The sequence below is a fragment of the Idiotropiscis lumnitzeri genome, chromosome 10 (genome assembly GCF_059441095.1).
Source record: "Idiotropiscis lumnitzeri isolate Australia: NSW breed Sydney's pygmy pipehorse chromosome 10, RoL_Ilum_1.0, whole genome shotgun sequence".
NCBI lineage: Eukaryota > Metazoa > Chordata > Actinopteri > Syngnathiformes > Syngnathidae > Idiotropiscis > Idiotropiscis lumnitzeri.
The window spans coordinates 16,104,666-16,121,518 of record NC_142400.1 but is presented as its reverse complement, the minus strand read 5'-3'; the positions used below and the strand labels follow the sequence as shown (position 1 = coordinate 16,121,518).

Sequence of the window (16,853 nt, the reverse complement as noted above, 5' to 3'; positions counted from 1 at the left end):
CAGTCAATATTAACAATTACAAAGTTTTAAAACCTTTTTTTTAAAAAAAAAAAAAAGGCTTATTTCGGAAGACGCTATGTCGTCGATGCAGTTACATTAACCTATTTTCGTTGTTCATCCAAGGTTACTATTGATTACTATTGATACTCATTATTTCATAGGACATATTTTTACTTGCCTGTGAAGTGCAATGCCGAGAAGTTTGGCGCTGGTGAACACCGCACCTAGCAAGTTTTGCTTGTACAACACGTCCTGTGTCCATCCACATTTGTTTGCTTGTTTTGAGATGGACAATATAATCTTACGGCAAAAGTTGCACTGAGGCGGTGATTTATTTGAACTACGCTAAGGTTAAGCCACACTTTCTTTCAACGTTCATATGCCTCAGACATGCTCTCGCGTATGTGCGTGCCATCGTGCATGCACACATTTCTTCTTCGCTGGTTAGATAGACAAGGTCCAGAGAAATGGTTCTTGTGCACTGATGACACACTTCAAATATCCTTATAGGTGCTTTTAATTGTGGCACAAATGTAAGGCCAAGATGTAGCCTCCGCAGACAACATGCAGAATGCACGGGGTTTGATTCAAGATTCATTTATTTAATTATTTTTTAGCGATCTATCTAAAAGATTTCAAGTGCTACTGGAAAGACGAGGGATTTCACCTTTTAGTGTGTCAACGATCCAAAGCATCCTGTATGTCCACTGCTCAAGATAGCTTCATAAAAAGATCGCCTTGTTTTCGGATCAAATCCACTCGACCAGAAAATTGCAGCAGGTGGCTGGAATGATCATTTTAGGCTCCTTCAATGTTGTGGCAGCCTCTTAGCAGCCTCTCTGACAAGTTTCCTTTTTTTTTTTTTTTTTTCCCATTAATATTGCTGGGATGTCCAATTCTTGGTATTGTGACTGTTGTGCCATAATTTCTTAACTCAATGATGGCTGTCATCCATTGTATATTAAGTACCTCAGAAATGCTTTTGCCCACTTCTCCTCACTGATACCTTTGAAAACCTCTGATACTGTGGAAATGCTCTGCGCATCATGACTTCTCAAAAATGGCATGAAAGGCATACCAGAACATCCTAACTTTCGGGGGGCTTAATCAAAGGCACTTTTAAAGGTGGCAGGTGTGTGTCCTGACTTCCATTTAAGTTGTATGTCACTTGTTAGCACATTATCGCAGTTGATTGTTTTTACTTCCTTCTTCAGTTGACTTGTACAGGCTATGGATCAAATTAATTGAGGAGGAAAATTTTTAAATAATTTATGTTGGTGTCATTTTTTTTAGATCACAAAATCCTTGTATTTGAACACGAGTATGTAGACTTGATATCCAATGTTTGACTCAACTACTTCGATGTGTGTGTGCACGTGCGTGTGTGTGTGTGTCCATTGTAGATTTGAATTAACCACAGAGGGAAATGTGAAGCCACCACATGGACAGCTCTACTGCGGTGGTCCTCTTTGTTCTCTCCATAGTATACCGGCGCACACACACACACACACACACACACACGCGCACATACACAGCAGCCCGCCAGTCAGCACCCGAACCCCCTCCATTTATTACTGCCCAGCTCCAGTTTCACACGTGTAATCAGGGGAAAAATTATCAACTCAAGCAAAATGCTTTGCTACATACAGTATATTCATGTTGTAATAAAATGTCAGATTGTTGGCTCAATTTTCATCCATCCGCAGTAATAGTGACTCTTAGGGATTTTTTTTTTTCAATTTACAGCTTTCATCTCATTATTGAACAACTGTCAAGGCATTGCCTGGCATTTAGTTTTCCTTTTTTTTTCTCGTCAAGTCTCTCCATATGTGTGGGTGGTAGTGAGATCATTCGTATTATAAAGCACCATAATACATTTTGGATGCCTGGTTTGGGGTTTGAGAGAGAGACCGGGTGACAGGGAACAAGGCTTGGCAATCATCTTACCACTTCTATTCAACTACAGACGTGCACCACATTTACAAATAAATAACCCATTTATTTAAAGTCTCAGAGGATCCCTGTCTTGTTAAAATGTGCATTAAAGTATTGCCCAAGAATAAAAACGATAGTTGTAATTGTAGCAGTAGTAGTAGTGCCTAGACCAGACCACCCCGTGCAAGCGAGTGAGCAAACGGGTTAGCTGTGCGGCGGTGAAACATACCTTTTCCAAATGACTAATTAGAATGACACATCCATGAAGTTGTAAGGAAGAACACCCATTATTGTGAAGACCTAAATGAATGCAAATGCGAGCATCATATCTTATCTTAATATTTAATACACATCTTGTATTGGAGCACAATTTATTATGGGACTTATCAGCATACTTGTCCTGTACTGCATTCTTCATATGGACACGCAGACACTCGCGTAACATCTGGGAACACTTTTTAATGCAAAACCTGTCCAAGTGTTATTTTAAAATCCATACATCTCTTTTTTTGCCTTCATCTTCTTCCTCAATTAATTTCTTTTATTCTCTCTCCAACTAAAACAAGCCCAGTTCACCTTCAGATGCCTGCTTTGTATTACTCAACATGGTGCAGTCATTATTATGTATCTTATGTGACCACCCCCGATCCCCACTTCTCTGCAGGATGCTCTTGAACATTTTCTGCATGTTCTTAACCTCCCGTTTTATTTGGACTCGTCTATGCTGTCACTTTCTGGTCAGATCACAGGATGCTGTAGAACATTTCCTGCCACCATGGCTGCAGGAAAGAGGCAAAAAGAATGGCCCTGTTTGATGTGCCATCTCCTCTAATGCTTTGCACCTGGAATGTGCTCTCCACACATTTTGTATTCAACAGAAGCACTTACATTACATCCTCCCTTCCTACCCAATCCCACAAACTTGTCATCGCTCTAACTACAGCCTTTTGCTGTGCAATATCCTCTCATGTTTAGTGCCATTTAAGATAAGGCTTTGGAGGTAAGAGTTGTTTAAATTGCATCATATCACGTTAACTTTAGCATGACATGCTCACACAGTGTAATGTTGTTTTTTTGAAATAAGAACTGAGGCACAGGAGTGTCAGTTTTATCTTGGCTAATATTATACTGAATTATTGTGTCCAGTAAAAGTTCCCAGTACACGGAACTATTTGGTTTGGGCAGATTTAAATGCCTTTGGGGGCCACTTTATTTTCACTTACATATGTTCTATATTTGTGTTATTTATTTTGTAATAGTCTATTCGAACTATCTGGAAGCTTAACTTTTTGGTGGCCTTCTTTTTTGGGGAATTTGACTGCTCCATCAATCAGTTACTTTCTTTTTTAAACAGAATTTGTACTGCTACTTAAAGTCTCTCTTACTTAGAACCCGTTCCTCTTTTTTTTCCATTCCAAAATTAACAGCATCTCTAATTGTAATAAAGAAGCACAGGACGTGACTCCGTCAGTGTGTTTTGTATCAAGGTCTACACGAGGGAAATGGATGTCTCACTCATAGAGATGGCAGTTAATACAGATACACAAAAAGGTCTGCACAAATGCCAAAAACGGCCTCAGTATTATCAACCGTGCAGTCTGTTATTGAGGAGGAAGAATTAGCTGATGCAGGAAACGTGTGTGCCACATCTAATTGTAATGGTTTTATAATGTTTTTGTTTAGTTTTTGCTTTTTTACGAAATGTTAATATGAAACAGCTGCCATTTATCATTGAATAATTTAGCTACAAGTAGGCTGTGTTCACACTAGAAGTCAAATCACATATATATATATTTTTTTCACACATTACATGAATGTGATTTTTTTTTCTCATACAGAGTAAGCAGCATTTTTTTTGTTCAAATATGTAAATTAGCAGTAGTTCAAATCAAGCAAAGAACAAGAAATTATATTTTTCAGCCAACTATCGCTAAAAATCATGTGATCAGCCCCAATTTCCGATCATATCATTTGGATCGGGACAGCCCTAGTTGCTAATAATCCAGCCACGTAGACTGTTAATTTGTGTCTATGACATGACAAAATTGTAAATAGAAGTGAAGACATACATCGAGGCGCAATCACCTAATTTCACCAAAACATTTCTACCTCCTCCCGCCTCAATCTTCTGTCAGTCTCCTCGTGTCCTCAATGGAATTTCCGGTGGAAGGCGCCCGCACAAGGGTAGGGAACGCTGGTTCCTCAAGAGCCATATCGTGCCAGTTTTAGATGTCTCCCTACTCCAACACACCTGATAAAAACAAACAGCTCATCGACAATCTCTGTAGGAGTCTGAAACGATCCTGATCATTTGAATGAAGTTGGACCATATTTACTTCTGTAAACGCTGCGCCACCTTACGTTGTAGTGTGTAAGTGGCATACGTGTGTGTCACGACGCAACAGGTTACGTTCACATTAGAAGTCACATATGTTTTTGTAATGTGAACAACGACATGAAAAGATCACATTTAAGAAAAAAAGAATCCAACTTGCCCTGCAGTGTGAGTGCAGCCTTAGTTTCCTCCTCTTTGCAGTATTCAAATTTGAAGACAAACAAACTGTTGTTTAACGTTGAGGCAGATGTGAGCACGAAGGACCTACTGTTTTAGCTATCAAATTGCATGTTTTTTTTCAGCTTGGCTGCCAAGCAGAGAGAATACATTATACTCATCAAATATGGCCATTATTCCCCTGATTTATGTTTGGTGGAAAAAAATCTGCCTCTATCCAAAGAAGGGTACGGCCTTGATATATAATCTGGCTGCTTTAAACAGTTGTCAGGATTCAATAATTGTTGTAAACAATGTGTAATTTACTTCAAAGTGCTTTGCCAACAGCCCTCTCTTTGACAGATAAAAATGAGCATCTTCAGAAATAGTCTCAGCAGGCCTTTCTGGAATTTTAACCAGAATGGCAATACATGACCTTCCTAATCAATATCAAATGGAAAAAAGTGGTCATGTTGTCTAAGCTATTAAGCGAACATAATTTTACAACTCAATGAAAACCCCTCCTAGCCAAAGCATGAGTCAATATCACACAGTGAACAATCATACTTTGCTTTTTCCCTGTGAGCTCATGTGATAATGAATTGCATTTAGAGAGTTTTGCCATGGCTTTGGAGCATGTTTACGTAGGCTTCCATGGCTGCCTGTCTGGACAATGTTTAGTTGTGGCCTACATTTTATGTATTTATTATTTTTTTATTTTTTTACTAACCATTCGGACCTTGTTCATGATTTTAGAAAAATGCGTTTTCATGTTAGTGGATGAACGAGTCGATATTCACCGTCAATGATGTCTCAATTAAGTTTGTCATTAAAAAAGAAATACCCTCAAGTAAATGTTTTGTTTTCCCTCATATAATCTACTGGTAGACATTGTGATATATATATATATATATATATATATTTATATATATATATATATATATATATATATAACACAAGTGTTTCAGAAGATCATAAAATGTAATTTCAAAGTCAACCTAAGTGAATATAAAATGCAATTTTCACATCATTAATTTTCACTTAATAAGGGTGGGGGAAATCCCAAGCATGGCCCTATGTGAAAATGTTAGCCTTCTCTGTTAAAACAATTCTACGAATAAAAGTGGCCCATAATTGTTTAAAAAACAAACAAACATCCTTAAGACCCATGAAAGCATGATACTAAAGATGAAAATCAACATTTTGTACTGTATATGCTTTGCCTAATTTAGCTCAAAATGACTGCGTATCAAAAACCCTTCAGACCTTCACCAGATCCCCTACCACAGGCAGATTGGAGTAATCTATTCCATCCATGTGTTGAAAGATTAATTGATAAACTGACTCAGAGTAAAATGGTGTTATTATATCATTATGGAAGCGCTTGGCAGGAAACAAACATAGTTTCAAACTGGCGTCAGAAAAGTCATGCGCACCTCCAATTCTTAAGCTCCCAGCTCAGCCCGACATGTTTTATAAAACATAACTATACACTAGCCGAGTTTACATGAGGCGGGTTTATATGGAGACTTTTTTTCTCAGTCTGATCTAAATCATTCCGAATGAAGATTTGACCTGTTTACATGTGACCTGATTTTTCCCATCTGACGTTTACATGCTCAACATATTTAATCAGATCAGCAGAGATCAACACGCGCAGATTGATGTAAACATGACGTTGTTTTTCAACATGTTCATTTGAGTATTTAGCACAGTCGTGATACTTTTAACACTTTTATTAAAGCAACATCTTGATTAGTAACAAGTTACAAATACTTTCAAATGACATGGTAAGACGCTGCCAGTTTAAATTGCGTACGCGACCACGTCATTACGTAAATACGTCAAAACAGAGAATGCGCAGACGGGACACTCAATGGCCATTTTGATTTAATTGTTTACATGATCTTTGTTGGGATTAGCAAAATGAACATACCACTGTTGACATTCTGAATGAAATTCCATTTGAATTTGTACTTTTCATTCTGATTGATGTGTTAGTATAAGGAACAGTTTCGTTCTGTTTGGTCCTTCGCATGCATTTTTATCGGAGTTCATGGCTCCATGTGAACCTGGCTATTGATTGAGCCTTGTTTATTTTTCCAAACTGTACGACTACTGTGAAGGTCACCTCTAAATGTGAATTCCATAAATTATACAAAGGCTGAGGTCAAATGAAGTATGTGGTCATTGCGCATCAATCTTGACCACTTGGATTTCTTGATGAGCCAGACATGTGAAACGGGCTATCTCGGAGAACGTGTCTGCCAGTATTTAGAACAATATCACACTGACATGTCAATTGTGAGGGCGATAAATGACTTTTGTTGGAATAAAACTGCAAATGCTGATGTTGTGTTGTATGCTCCACTGTAAACGGGCCTCATTGTCTGGTTGCTATCACGTATGACTTTCGTGAGGGTGATAAAGTTCGAATTTTGGACATGAGTTGAGATGAGTCATTCTGAGCAAGATTGTCGTGAGCATCTGCCAATGTATCAATTCTAAATCACAGAACAGGAAAGCTGCACTTTCTCTTTATCGTGTGTCAGCTCATTTAAGGGGAAAACACACTTGACTTGAAATACCAACTTTTAAGTCCCATTCTTCTGCCAAGTGTGACAAATTTGGAGTAGCTTGTTGTTGCCGTCTTCAAAATGGTGTTTTCTTTGTGGCTGGGTTTCATCCATGTTGAAGTCATCGCAAATTAATTAGGAGAAACTGTGACTGACGGGGTTTTACATTTTGCTGACCATATATTCCACCACATCATTTTGCCCCCTCCTTCTCAGGCTTGGTAAGCGTTGTAATTTCAGCGACTTAATTACCATAATCGCTGGATGCATTTCAACTTGATTAGTTGACTGGGGTCATAAATTCAGTGCTCACAAGTTGCAGAATGTCTGGCTTTTCGGAACAGACCGTTGTAGGGAGGGAGGGATTTAGGGAAATTAACCTACTAAATAATTGCGACTTTTATGAATCATAATGCTTATGAATTCCCCCTCAACATTCGCACTTGCCAAGTGGGAGTCAAAGCAAACTGATTGAGAAGCCACTGTGCAGTGTAATGCTTTCACAAAGTTGCAGAGTGCCAGTAAGGACTTGGCTGCACTTGGAGCTGAGATGGAACAGTACCAGAACCTCAAAACAATGGAGCCTCAAATCACAAAAAACAAAGTATAGAGAAGAACATCTCAGGTCAAACACAATCCATTCCATTTTTAGAAAAAAAAAAAAAATCCAAATAAGTGTAAAAATTAGTTCACCATGTAAATGGAACACTTACACTGTACTGTGATAACAAATGGCAAAAGTATTGGGACCCCAAATTTACATCTTGTGAGTGTGAATCAGCTACGTAAACGTTAACTTAATTGTTGTTTCTTCTTGCCACATTCTCAACAAACTTGGTTGCTTCTTTTAGAAAAAAAGGTTTATTTATCATCCACAAAAAGCACAACACCCACCACAAAGGATTAGATGCATGGTGGAATTAGGTAGGCAGAGGTCTTACGAGGCATTTTCTCCCCCCAACATATCAGTACAATTCAAATTTGTTTGACTTCGGGGTCATCCAACTTTGAAACTTCCAACGTACATGGAGCACTCTTGAAATGGAACACCTCTACTTTAACTTCGCTTTGCTGAATGACTTGAGAAAAGGACATGCTGAACTTTCTATTTTGGTGCAAAAACAGAGGACCTCATCTTCCCTAAATACACACACATTGGATCATAGTCTTGCCTCAGTGAAGAAGTGCAAGGAGACATGAATTGCAAGTGATTGTTGGGGAAATGGAGTGCAAAACAGGTCCGGGATTGTGGGTTCAGGTTGTGGCTTTCAGAGTGACAAGACCCAGAAGCTGGCAACGCTTGGTATTACACTGGTGTTTCCTGTACCGCTGGCCGGGGGCAGGAGTTTGAGAAAGGAGTCTGGAGTGTGTGCGTGTTGCCCCGTAGGATCACCCCAGTTGGAGTGTTTTAACACAGCTCACTGCTCCCACACTCCAACCATCAGGCCCTGAGCCTCAACCAGATCCCACTGTGGTTTATTTTACAACCTTGAACCACAGTTAGCCTTCAAAACCTCAGCATGGTAATCAACCCGTCCCAGGATTCCACTTTTAACAAGCCCTCTTACTTATTTACAATATGAATTGCTGTACAATATAATTTGCTGCAATATTCTCAAGGTATTCAACTTTATTTTTCAAGCAATTATTTCTCCGCTGTCATGCAAATATATAGTCCGTGTCTGGATTTGATTTTTAAAGTCATTCCACTTACATTTTCCGCAACATGCAACAGCGGAGTTTGCCTGCATGTGTGTGTGTTTGCTCTTTATCGGCATTCAAGGCATCGGTTCATGCGACACCGCGTCCAGTAGGGCCCTCCTATAATTCTATCACCACACGATCCCTAATCTGCAACATCTCAATCACCAATACTCCCAGAAGTCTTCCCAACGAGACAAATCAAGATTAATGTTCTGTCAAACACATGCACAGACCCAAAGAATATCAAAACATGGAAGGTAGGGCGTAACTATTTGACTATTTTTGCTTTCACATTTCTTTCTCCATATCTTGTGTTCAAGGGAATTTGGGCCATCCATATTTGTACCGAATGTTTTTGTGATAACACACCTGTGAATTTGCAGGTCCTACTTTCAGGCCATTGCCAGTGCTCAAACCGGTAGTGTTTGACTTTCCTGCCAAAATAATTTGGAACAAGCGGCCTTATTTGAACTCCAATTGGCTTCTCTGACTTAAATTGAGTATGTGCCGAAAAAGGGTGAATTGCTTCTTGTAATCATGACCGTGGATGCCACGATGCAGCGTTTACGGTGCTTTTGATCCTTTTCTTTCTATACGTAAATTAAAGCACTTGTCATAAAAAAAAAATCTCTGGTATTTACCAGCTATTAAATAAGGTTGGCTCGCGAACAAGGGCAAACTAAGGTACGATGTGCCCCCCACTCCTCAAATACTCTCCCTCCCATCCTGCCTTTCTCATTTGGAAAAGGGTGTCAATTATTAGTTGTTGTTTTCATTTTCCTCGCCATTTTCCACATGGTATTGGCGCACAGATGTGTGATAAAAGCATGTGAGAATAAATGGTGTGTTCCACCTGCTTTGCTCTACATGTTTTAGGTCATTCGTGTGCACTTGGGTAGTGGGAGAGCTGCGCTTTCCCAAGGCCTTCTCTGGCTCCTCTTGGCCATGCAATGTGGTCCTCACATGACCAATCAAATATGTCAAACCACCAGTGCCCCTCCTCCCGCCTCCCCTCCAAACACACATGTACAACAAGAGATCTGGCTTCAATTATTATTGCACCCCAAGGGAAGCTCCCAAAATTCCTCCCCTCCTTATTTGTCAGAAATGAAACTCTTGTTTCCTACTATTGGCCGAAATATGTCTTTTGATATGAAATCACACAGGTTTCCATTGGCTACATGAGCAAGAAAAATGTTTATCATTTATATTTACATCACTGGGGGGATGACCCTGCCGCTCAACAATGTCGAAACTTGGCTGCAGATTGTCATGTAATGTTGATTATGAGTAAGAGGCTCTGCTAAATGGGCTCGAGTGGAGAGATAATTTGCAAAGCGTATGAGGTAACTTAGGTTTGTTTAATGTTAAAGATAGAGTTTGTGGATGGGCAGAAGATGGGAGGTAGTGTTACGAGAAAACGAAAAAAAAACCCGAAAGAATCTAGACTGACATATCCCACCCAAATCATACTGGGGCTCTTGGCTTGATTCAAACTTAACTATGTTGATAAATGTGGTTCCAAATGTTGATTAAGGATCTCTTTCACTTGTTTGTGTGTCAACAGATCCAGCTAACTCTGGTTATGCACCTCTGATCTCCCATCACTGTTGTTTTTGTATTTGATGCACATGTCATAACATAACGCACTTGTGGAGACTTTTCTAGTGCGGCTTAGGGAGGAAAACGCAGAATGCAAATTAGCATTGACATTGCCGAACTAAATAAAACTACTCAGCTTGCCACTACATCTGTAGTCATTTTAAGCTCTTATTTATTCCATTTAAGCACTCATTTGAATTCACCAGCACAAATAAACATATCATAACAAACCCAAAGCTCTGATGTCATTAGCAGATGCTCGATTGTGATTGTTCCTTTTGGCTTTGTGAATCCATGCGCATCTTGTCTGTGGAGTGCATCATTTTTTCTTGGAACGCTCGTTCAACTACTAAGAAAGCCAGCCATACCCACTCCTCATGTACTGTATCTCTCTATCTCTTATATGATACTACAGCGGTCACAAAAATTCAAGCGTGGGCTAGTCGTGCTACGCTCGAGAAACTGTGGTGCTCTCTTACCACTCCCTATCCAAAGTTTTCTCCCAACATGCCGTTAACCAAAACTTGATGAAAAAGGTGAAGTCAGTGAGGTTGTTTGCCTTCGTAGCACTGCTGTTTTTTTCCTTTGCGTTTAAAAATACTGAAAAGTACTTAGTGGGTAACGGAAACGATTTTGGATTGTTCGAAAGGCCCGTCTAATTTCTTTAGTAATAAAAGATGTATGCGCTGTAGTAAGAATGGAATGTAGGTATTTGTAGTCAGATTTTTGGGTGTGGAACATCAGCACGCCTAACATATTAGGTGAGGGACAGGAATTGTTTTGTGCTCTTGTCACACGCTACTCTGTAACCAAGTAGTGTGCAGCTCGGCATCTGGCAAACTTTCGTCATGGCTCGCAATTCGCTTTTGAGATGCCGTTACTTTGTACGTTGTTAACTCATTGAAACAGCTTCACACTAATGTGGGAATACGTCAGAAGTGCAGCAGAAAAATTGGTTCATTTTGCCAAAAAGGATTCATTTTATTTAGCACCCCCCCACCCCAAAAAAGAAACATGTTTAATGTTGCAAGATATAAAATCTAGACGGATAAGGCATTGCACACGTTATTTTATTTGACAAGCTTTCATTAATAGAACATATTGCTGCCAGTAGGAGTTTTTTTGTTTTTTTTAATGTTTCTTTTAGATTTTTCCCATGTCATTAAATCTTCTCCTTATGTTTTGAATTTTGTTGCCTCACTGTATTGAATTGGAACCCCACCGGGACCTTAAATACGTACGTTCCGCCCCTACTTCGTGGAATTCATATAACATTATTCCGTGACATTCATGTACTTGTGTAGTATATTTCTGTTCCATAGTGCACCAGGGTAACAATCCTATTATTTATTTCTTTTCGCCCCTTTTAGACGCGCATCAAACCTTGGTATCCTGCGTGACCCCGGCTCCGAGGTTGAGGATCGCCAATATCAAGTCGACCTGCAGTCCATCAACATTGGCACAGCTCAATGGGAGCAACTCAAGCCAGAGAAGGAGGGAATTAAAGGAGGTGTCTCCACAGACGGTGAGAGGAACTCCCAGAACCCGGCCCTGGAATGGAACATGGCCAGCAGGTCAGAAGAATTATTATTACTTTATTGCGTACAGACAGCTCGACTCCATCATCATTTGTAAGGAAGTCGTTACACTTTACCCCACCTTTTTCATCAAACTAATGTCTGGTGGAATCATTCGTAATGGCGGCTGTCACGAACACATATGTAAGATGCACATAATATGCGTTCGCCAAAGAAACTGAGTGAGAGTTGAAGTTGAACATTTAACACGTCAAACAGAGCCAGATATTTTTATGACTTGGCAGCTCAACTAGTGGTGAAAACTTAAGTTATCATTGGACTTACTGTTCAGTAAATCTGTTTACTTGACGAAGGGACACCACTATTGGCCTTGGCCCGATGGAAATTATTGGAGGCTGTTGTTAATTTTTAACAGATAACACAGATGCACTTAAAGTTCTGTTTGGTAAGTCTAAATATGTGTTCGTCTAGCTCACAAGAGTTAGCATTTGTACTGACTGTAGATCAATGCATAAATCGTAGCCCGATCAATACTGATACCTGGAGTGGTTGTCACAAATGAAAGAAATGAACATTTTGGCAAACATCATCACCTCAGTTTGAAATTTTGCTTTGTTTTGCTTTATTCTAATAATACTTTTTAGATGATGTGTCTTATAATCTATTTCCAAAGTATTGATGTGGGAGCAGTACGTAGTCATTGAAGTAGCTCTCCCTTTAATGGAACCTCTCTGAACACGCAATTACGCAACGTTAGTTTTATTTTTGTTTTGTCATCAAAACATAGGCGCAGGCCATTTAAAGTCCAAGTCCATGCAAAGATTTTTAAGATCTTTACACAATTTCAAAATGTGAGGCACCACACATAGAACATTCCAAAAGGCCTGTGTGCTCTTGGGCCGATCTTACGGGGCCTCAAAGATCCCAATCGGGGCAGCTGAATTGCTTCCTCGCTCAGTGATGATGGCTGTGTTGCTGCACCATCTTTTCCTAACATGCCAAATAAAAGGCGCTTAAATTGCTTCTTCAGTCTCTCAAATATATAATGCATGCTGTTGGCAACAGGTGTCGGCAAGGTAACTGATGGAATTCTCCAAGCAAAATTTGGGAGAGCATTGCAAGAGTAGAATAAAGTTTCAAATGACAGCAATGGGAGTGTTAGTAGAAGAACCAAACAGAAATGACTGTGTTATAAAGACATTATGCTGATAAACCACAAAAGCTAAGTAATGTTTGATTTAACTCGTCTTGAGTGCATGGCAATTGGTTGTATGTGCCAATTCTTTGAAGTATTGCATAGTGTGCACTTAGTTGAAATCTCTTTGGGTTGAACACAACATCATTGAGGTTTTCTAGTCGAGTTTTAAGATGCTGCATGGCACAGCAGGTTTTTAGTGGTCGCGGTCTAGAGTGGTTTAGACCCCTTTTGGCTCGGAATACGTTTTGTGTTAGCCTCGGTTGCTCTGCGTCCCGCTCTGCCCCACTGCCGTATGGTGTTCCACAGAGTTCAATTTTAGGGCCCCTGTTGTTTTCAATGTGTTTGCCGCCCCCAGGTTCCACCCTAAGCAAGCATATCATTTCCTTTCACTGCTATCAGGATGAGTCGGATCTATGTCCTGCTGAGTAAAAAGGACACTTTCTCCTTCAAGCCACTTTTGTCTTGTCTGGCCAAAAACCAAATCTTGATTTACTAAACTTCTTGAACTTCCACAAAAGAAAACAGGAGTTAGGGTGGTCCCAATACATCTCACCCTGTTGACTTGGCCTTCCTGGTGGCTTATTTAAAGTGAACAGTCTCGAATTATGGTTTTAAATTGGGCAGTGATTTTAAATCAGACTGGCAAATTCGTACTATTTTTCAATCCATCTTTTTTTTTTTCGCAATCTTCAGCAACTGGGTAAAGTGAAGCCTCTCTTTTCAGAACAACACTTAGAAAGAGTATTCCATGCCTACATTACATCTTGGCTGGATTACTATAATGCACATTATTTCTGAGTCGGTCCTCTTTTAAGCGTCTCCAGTTGGTCCAAAATGCTGCTGATAACCACCTAACAAGAGCTCGTTGTAGCATATAACTCCAATGCTGGCTACTCTTCGCTGGATCCCTGTACATTTTAGATTTCATTTTAAGATTATTTTATTTTTCTGAAAAAATATTTTTTTCCAGTACTTCTCTGAGCTGAGGTATCGAAGACAAAGCTGCGGAATCGAGCTTTTCCCGTTGCTGGTCCCTCATTTTGGAATGACCTCCCGTTAAAAGTTAGGCAAGCCCCCTGTTATCTTTTGCTAACATGCCATACAAGAGGCGATCGTCTTAAAACATTTTTGACACTTTTAACTCGGCATGTGACTCAGCATTGTTTGTTTGTGTGTTGTTGTGTTTTCTGTTTTGTTTGTTATTGATCTATTGCTTTAACACTCTGTTTGGAGATGTCTGATTTTTACTTTACATAAAGCACCTTGTATGCAGCTGTGGATCTTTTTAAAGTGCTCTATAAAGACAGTTGAGTTGAGTTTAATTTTGGGACAGCACACCCAATAAACTGCTCTGAGACAGGCCATCACCAATTTCACAGTGCGCTGAAATAACCAAGATGCACGTAAAAACGGAATTTAATTTGACTTTTGGATAGAAAAGGTTTAGACAGCCCTGTTCAAATGCCAGGTTTTTGTGATCTGGACTCTCACACTTTGTGTCACACTTTTCCACCTATAAACCACTCAAAGCGCTTCACACTTTCTTCTCATTCTCCTACTGATGATGCTGCATCAGGAGCAACGGAGGGTTCAGTATCTTGCTATTATAACACTTGGACATGCTCGCAGGGGCAGGGTGTCGAACCCCACGACCTTTGAGGTGGGAGACGACCATTCCATCAATGAACCATGCCACCCTGATATATCATAAAAAGAGTGCAAGCTTAATAATTTCAAAACGTTTTTCACCATTGTTTTATAATCTGTACACCTCAATAGAAAAAAATGCAATCTTTTTGAGTGAGTACAAATACACAATTGAGATCCTGTGATTATGTGTGCAAGTGTGCAATCTGGGAACTGCTCTATGTGATATGATGTGAACCAGTGTTGTTGTCCTGAATCCATACCATTCTTCGGCTTTTCTGCAGCATGACAACATTCTCTTTTTCAAATGTAACTCCATGGGGAGTTGACATTCAAATTATACCTAAATTATTTGAAATGGCTCTCGTGAGAAATGAGGATACACTATAACTCATTTATAATGCTCCGACATGCTGTATAGTATAGTAAACACAGCCTTCATGCGTACTAAAAATATTATTTTAGCATTTGTAGCTGTCATACTAGAGTTAGTACAAGTGTCATTGTCAACCGCTATTAAAATAAGCTAGAAAAACAAACTTGTTGTCAACCTTAACTTTAAAAGTGCAGATCGCTGCACAGAAGGCAAAACACCATTAATGAAGACTGCACTCATTAATATCCTGAAATAAAAAAAAAATTAAAAGGCAACAAAAATGCCAAACTGAGGACACTAATTATGGAAGCATTATAGGTGGAAGTCTTTCCCATTCTTGTTTGCTGTGCAACTTCAGTTGCTCAGCACTCTGTGGTCTCAGTTGTCTTATTATGCGGTTCATGATGTGCCACACATTTTCAATGGGAGCCAGTAGGCCAGTTTACTTCTCACATTCTTACTTCGCAGCCATGCTATTGTAAAATGTGCATCATGTGGCTTTGCAGTGTTTTTTAGAAATAAGCAGCGCCGTCCCTGAAAGAGGATTGAATGGCAGCAGATGTTATTTCAACACCTGCATGTACCTTTCAGTATTAATGGTGTCTTCACAGATGTGCAAGTGACTTTTGCCATGGGAACTAATACACCACCATCACAGATGCTGGCTTTTGAACTTGGCACTGATAACATTTCCTTTTTGGCCTGTAGGAGACGATGACCATGAGTTCCAACAACAATTTCAAACGTGGACTCGTCAGACCACAGCAAACTTTTCCACTTTGGTCAGTCTGTCTCAGATGAGCTAGTTTTCAGAGAAGCTCTGTTATTGATATATGGATTTCACTTTGCATGCTGGCGTTTTAACTTGAATTTGTTAATGTAGTGACAAACTGTGCTAACTGACAATGCTTTTCTGAAAGGTTCCTATATGGCAATATCCTTAAAAAAAAAAAAAAAAGAAATGAAAATGATACCAGTTTTTAATGCAATGCCGCATGAGGGATTAAAGTTCACAGGTGTTCAGTGTTGGTTTTCGGTCGTGCTGCTTAAGTGCAGCGATTTTCTCCAGATTCTTTTGATCATTTTATGGACCATAGATGATGAAATCCCGAAACGCCTTGCAATTGTGTGTAGACTCTTTGCTCATGAAGTGGTGAACCTTGCCCCATCTCTACTTGAACAACCGAGCCTTTTGTGGATGCTCCTTTTCTAACCAATCCTGACATTCACCCGTTTCCAGTAAACCTATTCAGCCTGTTTTTTGAGCATTCTTCATCTTTCCTGGCCTTTTGTGGCACCTCTTCCACCTTATTTGTAACTCTTTGAAGGCATCAAATTCAAAATCAGAGAATATTTGCCAAAACAAAAACTCAATGTTAATCATCCATCCATCCATTTTCTGTACCGCTTCTCCTCACAAGGGTTGCGGGGTGCTGGAGCCTATCCCAGTCGTCTCCGGGCAGTAGACGGAGTACACCCTGAACTGGTTGCCAGGCAATCGCAGGGCACACAACGTCAAACAATCATCTGCGCTCACACTCATACCTTGGGACAATTAACCTACCACGCGTCTTTGGAATGTGGGAGTGCCCGGAGGAAACCCACACAGGCAAAGGGAGAGCATGCAAACTCCACACAGGATGGCCGGAACCGGAATCAAACCCTGTACGACTGAACTGTGAGGCGGACGTGCTAACCAGTCGTCCACCGTACCTCCTAATCTTAATCAGTTTCACTCAATTAAATATCTTGTCCTTGTTGCGTAAGCAATTCAATATCGGTTGAA

General features: G+C 39.9%; 1 protein-coding gene across 2 annotated transcripts in view; it reads left to right on the top strand.

Annotated features, from left to right (window-relative positions):
- Positions 1-16,853, top strand: part of vps13b (vacuolar protein sorting 13 homolog B) — a 303,806-nt gene that overhangs the window by 173,021 nt on the left and 113,932 nt on the right. For both annotated transcript variants that reach the window (XM_088306201.1, XM_088306202.1), the window contains exon 32: positions 11,679-11,882. In XM_088306201.1, coding sequence (XP_088162327.1) covers positions 11,679-11,882 — 204 coding nt within the window. The remainder of the gene's footprint in view (positions 1-11,678; positions 11,883-16,853) is intronic.